The sequence below is a fragment of the Priapulus caudatus genome, unplaced genomic scaffold (genome assembly GCF_000485595.1).
Source record: "Priapulus caudatus unplaced genomic scaffold, Priapulus_caudatus-5.0.1 Scaffold32, whole genome shotgun sequence".
NCBI classification, from domain to species: Eukaryota; Metazoa; Priapulida; class Priapulimorpha; order Priapulimorphida; family Priapulidae; genus Priapulus; species Priapulus caudatus.
In genome coordinates this window covers 238,928-248,850 of record NW_014577093.1, presented here as the reverse complement: position 1 = coordinate 248,850, position 9,923 = coordinate 238,928, and the positions used below count along the sequence as shown (strand labels likewise).

The following is a 9,923-nucleotide window of genomic DNA, read 5'->3' as shown; positions in this document are numbered from 1 at the left end:
TGCTACTGCTACTGCTACTGCTACTGCTACTGCTACTGCTACTACTACTACTATTATTACTACTAACACTACTACTATTACTGCTACTGCTGCTGCTGCTTTCAGTGTGATGCAGTCCCCGGATACTCCCATTGTACCGCGTGCGAAGAGGCAACGAGCCGCTGCATTGATGTCACCTGACTCGCCGGTCTTCCCTACCATCTCCAGGACACATCAGCATCCCACCAGCAGCACACCTGCCGCCGCCGCCACCGCCGCCCTGGTGGCAGCACATGCGACGACGATGCCCAGTTCTGCGGTATGCACCCACTAGCAGCCGGTGTATGTTGATTATGTATGTCCACGAGGTGGTTGTCAGTGGCAGTTGTTTCTCGGTTGCTTGAGTGACTCCCGATGTGAAGTGTTTGGTTTCAACAGCGCAATAGTAAAATAATCATGCGTCAATAATGCGCAATGTGTAATTGTAGTGAGGTGTGTCGGCAGAATGGGGGGGGGGAGAAAGATGGACATGGTAGACAGGCAGACACATACATAAATAAGCAGGCAGACAGGCAAACATATGCAGGCATACTGGCAGACACATATGCAGACAGTTAGACACATTACGCTGGGAAGCAGGCATTCACGTACGCTGGCAAGCGGGGTAGGCAGGCAGACAACAAACAGACAATTACCAGTAAAAAGGCTTCTTACCATTATCAATGCTGGTATGTAAGATGCGCGATATTTCTTTAATTAGTTTGACACATAGATCACTATTACATCATACAGGAGGAGTCGCCCGTCTGCGTGGGACAGGGGCGACCATGCAGGCGCAGGATCGCCAGCTCTAGCTCCAGCACGACAGACAACAGACAGCCGAGCTGGGCGAGCAGTAGTGGCAGCACGGCAGAGTTCATAGCTGAAGCAAAACCACGCACGTCAGCGCGCAGAGAGATAAACTACGATCAGCTGAAGCCACTGTCCTGTAAGGTATGGTATCCTTAACTATCTACTTAACCGTCTACTTAACTATCTATGAAGTCTCGTGGTAATATATACTTATCATAATCAGCTGATGATAAGTACATCTGTTTAAAGTACTGTATACTTAACAATCTCTTCTACTTAACTTATCATATTCAGCTGATAATAAGTATATCTGTTTAAGATACTGTATACTTAACAATCTACTCAACTATCTACTCCACTAGGTGTCGTCGTAATATCTACTTGACCTACCATAATCATCTCATGGTATTCTCATCACAAGCCAAAATCATCTCATGATAAAAGCTGATGATAATTAAGCCATTGATAAGAATATCCTGCCCCAACGCACTTGAATAGTTTTACCGTTGTATCGTCAATAATTGGAAAAAGTAGTACTGGCATATCAACTGTTTCACTGGCCAAAACCCGCGACCATGCCGATGTGTAAAGATGGTGGCCAGGAGTCATTGTTCTTGTCTCGTTAACTCGTGGCTCCCTCCTCGGCCATGCGTGAAGATGGTGGGTCAGGGTGGGGATGGTGGCTCATTGTTGTTCTAGCCGTTTACTCCTGGCTTCGTGCTCGCTCGCTGCTTGCAGGTGCGTGGAGCAGCGAACCCGTTCATAGACGATGCTGCGCTCCTGGATGCGGAGGCTGATGAAGAGCCGTCGTCGGACGAGACGGAGGCGAGCGATGATGATGAGAAGCTAGAGTTGAGCTTCATTGACGATGCCTCGCAGCTCACGCAGGCAGCGAAGAGTAACTATAACCTTAACTAGAATACACAATCTATTATCCGAAATTCTGAAAACCGAAAAGCTCCAAAAATCCAAAGTTTGGTTGTCTGCACACCAAAGCTCACGTGTGGCTGAACAAGGTTCTCTGCAGAAATATGAATGTGTTTGGCATTACTCATACATATTGTACTGTACTGGCACAGCACTTGGCCTCTTGAAAACTAAAACTTGGGTTTTAGTACTGGCTATAGTTGCAGGATATACAGTATATATATATATATATATATCTGTACGGTACTACCATTCCGAAATCCGAAAAATTCCGAATTCCGAAAAGTGTCTGGTCCCAAGGGTTTCAGATAATAGATTGTGTACTGTATAATCTAAACCCTGACTCTAACCTTTACAATATCCTTAATCTTATAACCCTGAACTTAACCATAAACTTCAACCCTGGGGCCCGTTGTCAGAAACAAAATGAGTCTTAACATTAGTTTGACCATTACCATTTCCTGAGTTTCTCATATGCAGTGTACATAGGTCGGGTCTACGAGATAACGCTAGTGTAAAGGTTAATGTTGAGACTAATTTTATTTCTGACGACGGGCCCCTGACAGCAAATGCTAATAATTACTAAATACCAAACAGTTAAATAGCATTGAAATTTTTCCCGGTTTCTGGATGTCGACGCCAGTCAGAAGTCTATCCCCTCTCGTGTTAACCGATCGTATAGAGACTGGCGCCACGCTGACTGTTGTGCTGCTTCGTTGTGTTTGCAGACATGACAGGCGTCTATCTAACGTCTGTGCGCAGCCCCGGCATCGGCGGCTACAAGCTCAACTATGCGAATCGCCGCATGGATGTGTTCTCGCAGCCTCCGCGCCACGACGACGACGACGAAGACTACGAGAACGACAGCTTCTGTGTCGGTAAAACACACTTAGTCAAAAGTTCTACCATTGTAGTCAAAAGTTCTACCATTGTAGTCAAAAGAATTATGAATCGCCGGTCATTTCACACGTTCGACTATTTAGAAATTGTTAAGATGTAGTAAGATGTATTATTGCAATGATGTATGTACACACTATTCATAATTCATTAGATTAGAATTTAATTCATAAGCATTTCATGAGCATATCATTTACCATGTTATTCATTAGGTGAAATTCATGATTAGAAATAAGATTATTGCCACCAGGGTCATAGCTATTATCAGGGTCTTAGCTAGCGGGGAGGCAAGATGACAGTTGCAGTAGAGAGGCAGAATTAGGAAGGAGAGAGGGGTGGAGGGAGAAAAAAAGAGGAAACAGAAAGAGACAGGGGCATGTGTGCACGCGCGCGCGCGCGCGCGCGTGCGTGTGTGTGTGTGTGTGTGTGCGTGCGCGTCTACATAACACACAAAGAACTCACACACGTATACACACACACACGCACACACACACACACACACACACACACACACACACACACACACACACACACACACACACACAACGCATGCACGCGCACGCACAAAGCAACCGCACACACGCAAATATACGCACACGCACACGAGTGATGTGTGCACAGACGAACGGCTTTCAAATAAGTAGGTTTCCAGACACGGTTATTTATTGATGTGTATATATTTACTCTTAACTTATGCACTGAATAATTATTAATAGTATAAAAACATAATCAGAAATGTTGCCAGTAGAAACTGCCGCAGATGAATATACCATATATTATTTTACAACTAGCCACGATTTGCTTACGGAACAATTTGCGACTGTTGACCAAATATAGGTTTAATAAGACTGCACATTCGATTATCACACCTGGCTACATTTCTGCCCACGTTCTATTGCCATAAAAAGATATGATTTTCATATCAATTTCAATTTGATGAAACATTTTCGTTAAATATAGATATACAACAGCACATAAATATTCAGACATGTAAATTTAAATATTCATATGCATATTAAAAATAATAATGATATACTCTTAGTGTAAGTAAATTTCTTGATATTCTTTTTAAATATATCATCCCCATAAATGCTAGCATTTCACAACGAATGCAACCAATTCACAACTTTCTCCTCATAGAATATAACTATACGGAAACGTAGTATCATTTCACCAACCATGGAAGGTGCGGACGTCCAATGTAAAGTATTAACAGTAACACGCAATACCTATATATATACCAATTACATAAGTGTACCAGTTACATAAGTGTACCAATTACATAAGTGTACCAGTTACATAAGTTACACCAGTTATGGTTATGTGCTGACTTTTGACTGCTAACTACTGCTTGTAAGCAAAATAAAGAACCAGGTCGCTCTGCAAGTGGTTCCATAGCAGAAAGTATTTGCTAGTCATGTGTATGTGCAAACCGAATTTTATTGCTGTTTACCAAAGTGGGCAAATATTCTGTTAAACCTTGTACACAAACATTTGGCTAGGCATTGTAGTAAACAGTGCGATTAATATTTTGCTAAACATTGTGTGAAAACACTCTGCTAAATATTGTGCGAAACATTGTGTTAAACATTCTGTACAAAGATCCTGCAAAACTTTGTGCTATGCCTTTGTGCTTAGCCTGTTGATTTTGACTTTGCTTCTTGGTTTCGTGTTGCTCTGATTGACTTGTTGGTTTCGTGCTGTTCGTGCTTGCAGACAACCACGAGGAGACGGCGACGCTGCTAGCTGAGCTAGCTCTGCAGGAACACAGGAAGCATATGTCCATCACCGTGCCAACCAACGTGCCGCAGCCGATGCAGGCCACACTCAAGTTCTACCTCAGTCTGCCAAAGGTCAGACTTAAAACGATAATTTCTCTATTAAATAAAAAAAGAAGAAGAATTTAAACAAATTTGGTCTCACTTGTCAGCGTACATATTACTGATTACTTCAGCATAAAGGATTATTATTTATACACTTGGTGTTACGCAAGGCGTGCCGGTAAGTATCAGAACGGCGGAGAAAATTTAAGAACGGTTGGAAAAGACTGAAATGAGAAATCCTCGCTTTATATTAATGCGCACCACCCGATCGCACCACTCCGAGAGCTTCAGAGTTCGATGAGCTTTAATCAGATCGTATTATAGTTTCCACCAATCGGAGTGCACCACACTATAGCAGGCAGTGCTGTTAGACTTGTTACTCGACTTTTACTTTTAGAAACGATCAGGAACCAGTCTCACGAATGTTTTAGACACGACATTTTATTCTTCCCCCAGTTAAAAACGGTGATGGAATCCATGTTTACTCAACGTATTGTTATCCGTTCTCTCTCTTATGTCTAGAAGATGATTAGCTGTCACGTGTCTCTTACAATGCTTTAATTTCAAATTTCAAGAATGCGTTCATAGCGTAATATGTCCCCTCCTGTGCTTGCTCCCATCTGTAAGGCTAGCTCAGTGTGAAAATGATGGAGTCAGTGGGATCCCCTCCTCCACACACACATCTCTTCCGTTAATGGAAAATTGTCCATTTATTATGGAAATACTGTTCGGACATGTGCGGACGTATGTTTATCATTATTATTATTATCGTTATTATTAATACTACTATTATTATTAGTAGTATTATTACAACTGTTATTATTATCGTTATTATTAATACTACTATTATTATTAGTAGTATTATTACAACTGTTATTATTATCGTTATTATTAATACTACTATTATTATTAGTAGTATTATTACAACTGTTATTATTATCGTTATTATTAATACTACTATTATTATTAGTAGTATTATTACAACTGTTATTATTATCGTTATTATTAATACTACTATTATTATTAGTAGTATTATTACAACTGTTACTATTAATATTGTTATTACTTTTATTATTACTTCCATAGTGGATCACGGCATAAGCAGGTGGCATCTGGGTTGGCTGTGTCCTAACCTGGGGCATAGTGATTCAATCCAGAGTTTTGCACTTATTATTATTATTATTAGTATTATTATTATTATTATTATTATCATCATCATCTCGTCACACAGGTGAGTTGCACGGCGGCTCTGTACATGTGCCACAACTACGGCAGCGTGGGCGAGTGCATCGCCTCCTCCGTCACAACTCTGCAGCGCAAAGCCAAGATGGCCGAGTGGCGCGCGAGGGAGGTGCACGCGTACCTGCGACGCGACTTCTGCGCGGAGATGACGCCCCAGAAGTGATGACGTCACCGCGCGCCGACGCAGAATCGAATTTGTCTCCGCCCGAGAAAGATGAATCGCTTCTTACTTGGATGGATGTTGTCGCGAAGTGTGCGACAAGCACACAGTTCCTTCCGCGCTTTCCGCGCATTCCGAAGCGTCGAATTTGCGCGCACCGTCGTTCGTCGATACTTCGTTGCTCGGCATTGTTTTTAGAACGTCGTGTCACGTCGCTGGTTGGTTAGAGTCGTCTGCAAATTGCGCCGAGCGGAATTTATCGTAACTCACGCTGGACAGCATTTATGAATGCGTGTGTCTTGAGGGAACTACTCCTCACTAGTCTGTGAGTTGCTGATGCGTTTACGTTTGTGGAGTTTATAGGGGAGTTAAAGCTAGATGCTCAAGTGGAGGGTTGGGATGAGAAAACATTGTTATTATCAGAGAACAAAGAGAGAGAGAGAGAGAAAGCGAGAGAGAGTCGCGCGCCGAGAGAAGGAGAAAGAAGAGAAGAGAGAGACAGATTGCTGCGTGAGAGAGAGAAAGAGAGAGAGCAGAGAGATGAGAGGAGAGAGAGACAGAGAAGAGAAAGGAGAAGAGAGAGAGGAGACGTGAGTGAGAGTAAAAGATAGGCTGCTAGCTTTCAATAGTTTATGTTGTATGACATATAGTGATCTCACCATTGCATGACATAACAAGTATTTCATATCTGTGATACGGGTCAGGTGTTCACGTACAAAAAACAGTGGAGATCTAGACTGTTGGCTGCGTATTTATACACTTGCTATAGTATGCTAATAAATAACTACAAATCATGAGTAATTATAACACTGTAATTCATTGATAGTAACCGGTGTATCTTGAAAAAGGCGGTTCAAGGCGCTTCGGGATTAGTATAATTTGCCCTCACGTACTATGCGTGCGAGCACAGATTCCCCTTTACAATAAACAAAATAGGGAATTAGAAACACTGCAGACACTTTTACAACGGATATCCTCTGCCACTCCATGTTCGCGCGCCAACGCGCGAACCTGCAGGCACCATGCTTGCCGTGCGTACGTGATTGCTGTATGCGTATGCGCATGCGCCATTGCGTTGTGTTCGTGCGTGCATGCTTGTGGTGCGTCGGTGTGCGTGCGTGTATGCTTCGCGTCCCGAGCGTGCGTGCATGCTTGCGTCGTGCATGCCTTGTGTGCCGTGTGTGTCATACTTGTGTGCGCTGCGTGCAGCCTTGGATGCCGTCGCGTGCCATGCTTGTGTGCAGCGGTGCGCTGCATGCTTGGCATGCGTGCGTGCATGCTTGTTGCGTGCGTGTATGCTTGTGTGCCTACATGCATGTTTGTTCGTGCGTGCTGCATGCTGGTTGTATGGCCTACATGCATGTTTGTGTGCGTGCGCTGCGATGCGTGTGTTGCGTGTGTTGTATGACTTGTGGCCGTGCGTGGCATGATTGGATGCACAGTGCGTGACATGCTCGGGTGCGTGCGTGCATGCTGGCATGCGGTGCGTGCATGTTTGCTGTGCGGTGCGTGCATGCTTGGCGGCGTAGCGTGCATAGCTTGGAGCGTGCCGGATGCTGTGTGCCGTGCGTGGCATTACTGGATGCGTGCGTGCATGCTTGTGTGCGTGCGTGCTATGCTTGTCTGCCACGCGTGCATGCTTTGTGTTTTGCGTGCGTGCATGCTTGGATGGCTGCGTGCATGCTTGTGTGCGTGCGTGTATGCTTGGGTGCACCAGTACGCACCGGCCCTGTCCACTTCTAGCCCGACATATTCGCATCATGGCCCCCCCCCCACCTCCCCTTCGGAAGGCGACGACAAGCGAGGAAACTTCTAGACGGACGTCGTCACTGCAAGCTACCGCGGGTGACAGCCAACACGTTACATCGTACGAATCCGCACTTGCGCCCTCTGCCGGCCACGCGCGGCGGCGTGACGGCGAATGCGCGCCAGCATCCTCCGTGCATGCGACTGCGTCCGGGGGAGACTGCGGATACAGCATGCGACGGAGCGACAGCACCGACGGAGCACAGACCGACGACCCAGAACGAACGGTTGGCATTAGTGATTTCGATCACTGCGCGCATAAATACGAACGCAGGAGGAGGGTGCGGGTCGATCGATCAAGGATAGATGGTTGTGTGTTTTCTCCGCTTTTCGCTTCACATCAAACAAGGAATTTTGATATGAATCATACGGCATCGAAAAGTTATTATTCAGGCATGTCAATCGCCCAAGATTGGCGTACAAAGCCCGTTTGACATTCTATATAGTATTAATAGAATGTCACAGCGGGCTTGGTATCGAATGACTAGTTTAGTTATATATATTCTAGTTGTCCGGACTCACGGATGAGCGCAAGGGAGACATAGTGCATCTTGGTACAGTCACAGAGGAGAGAGACGAGAGAGACGAAGAAGAGAGAGAGAGAGATGAGAGGCGGCGAAAGAAACGAGAGAGAGAGAGTGGCACGTGCAAGAGGGCGAGGGAGACGCAAGTGAGAAGGGTGGCGAGGAGAGAATAGAGTGGCGAGGGACGAGAGAGAAGAAAAAAAGAGCGAGAGAACGGGAGAGAGTGAGACGGGATGGAAAGCACGTGAGCAGAGAGAGAGGAAGAGAGATATAGGATAAGCAGGGGAGAGCGAGGAGAAGAGGAGAGAGAGAAGAGAGAGGAGAGCAGCAGAGGGAGGAGAGAGGACCAGAGCAGAGACAGCAGCAGACGAGAGAGAGAGAAGAGAGAGACGAGAGAGAAGAGAGGACCGGACCGAGAGAGAGGAGAACACCGGCTAGAGAGAGAGACGAGGAGGAGAGACGAAGACAAGCGAGAGCAGAATAGACGAGAGAGAGAGATAGGCAGAGAAGGTGTCTGTAGAGTATCTGTGTATAGCAATTTAGAAGGCAGCTAAGGTCAGTGTGAAGGATACAGCTAGACTGTCGCTGGCTTCTCGCACTTACCTTGGCTGCCTTTTTTTTACATGGAATTAGCGGAAGTATAAGTATGAGGGGCGAGATTATGCTATCAGGCGCCTTATACTCAGTGGTTTGGTGCAGGTTTACCTGGCCTATTGCTGCTCGGCTAGTTCGAGTCCCACCAGCAGCCGGAAACAGGCCTGTATTAAAATGTCTATATATGTTTGTTCTATGTATCGTTGTATGCGTGTACATGTATGTGGCCGTGGGTGACAGACATAACAAACTAATAAACTAACTAACTACTAAGAAGCACGGACAAGAAAGACGGACATACGGTCGATATGGAGGACGGAATGGACAAATAACAAATGATGGAAGGACTCGAAAGATATTGACGGATCGAGAATGAAATTTTTTCAGGACCTTTCGACCGTCTATCCGCCCACGCCATTCTCTTTTTCGGTTTTTCAATCCGTCAGTCTTTTTCATTTCTTTTTTGTCCATCCCGTCCATCCGTCCGTCCGTCTTTCTTTGTTGTTGGGGTGTGTATGTGTGTATGTGTGTGTTTGCTCGTTAGTAGTTGGTTAGTTTAGCTAATGTAGAATATAAAGATGTAGTAAGATGCTATATTGCCAATTGATGTATGTACAGCACTATGCATAATTCATGTAGATTATAATTGAATCTCATAAGCCCATTCATGAGCATAGCATTTACCAGTTATTCATTATGGTGAACATTCATTAGAAATAAGAGTATTGCCACATCCAGGGTTCTTAGCTAAGGGGAGGCAAAGATGACAGTTGCAGTAGAGAGCAGGAAGGAAGGAGAGAGGGGCGAGGAGAAAAAAAAGAAGAGGCGAACAGAAAGAGGCAGGCGGCATGTGGCGTGCGTGCGCTGTGTGTGTGTGTGTGCGCGCGCGTGTGTGCGTGTGGGTGTGGTGTGTGTGTGCGTCTACATAACACACAAAGGAACGGCGCCGCATGGCGGACCACCGCCACACACGTATTAACACCACACACACGCACACACACACACACACACCACACGAGAGCGCCACCCACACACAACCACACACACACGACACACCACACACACACACCACACACCACAACAAACCGATGCACACGCACACTCACGCATCCATCGTCG

The 9,923-nt window shown here is 45.3% G+C and overlaps 2 protein-coding genes across 2 annotated transcripts in view; both read left to right on the top strand.

The window, feature by feature from the left end:
* Positions 1–2,884, top strand: part of LOC106816453 — a 16,215-nt gene extending 13,331 nt beyond the window's left edge. The window contains exons 2-6 of the mRNA XM_014821079.1: positions 106–298; positions 772–972; positions 1,570–1,729; positions 2,487–2,636; positions 2,868–2,884. Coding sequence (XP_014676565.1) covers positions 106–298; positions 772–972; positions 1,570–1,729; positions 2,487–2,636; positions 2,868–2,884 — 721 coding nt within the window. The remainder of the gene's footprint in view (positions 1–105; positions 299–771; positions 973–1,569; positions 1,730–2,486; positions 2,637–2,867) is intronic.
* A 1,474-nt stretch (positions 2,885–4,358) lies between these two features.
* LOC106816587 (Fanconi anemia group M protein-like) lies at positions 4,359–6,373 on the top strand. Its single transcript, XM_014821212.1, has 2 exons — positions 4,359–4,508; positions 5,710–6,373. Exons 1-2 carry the CDS (start codon positions 4,434–4,436, stop codon positions 5,881–5,883), a joined length of 249 nt encoding a protein of 82 aa, XP_014676698.1. The 5' UTR covers positions 4,359–4,433; the 3' UTR covers positions 5,884–6,373.
* The last annotated feature ends 3,550 nt before the right edge of the window (positions 6,374–9,923 follow it).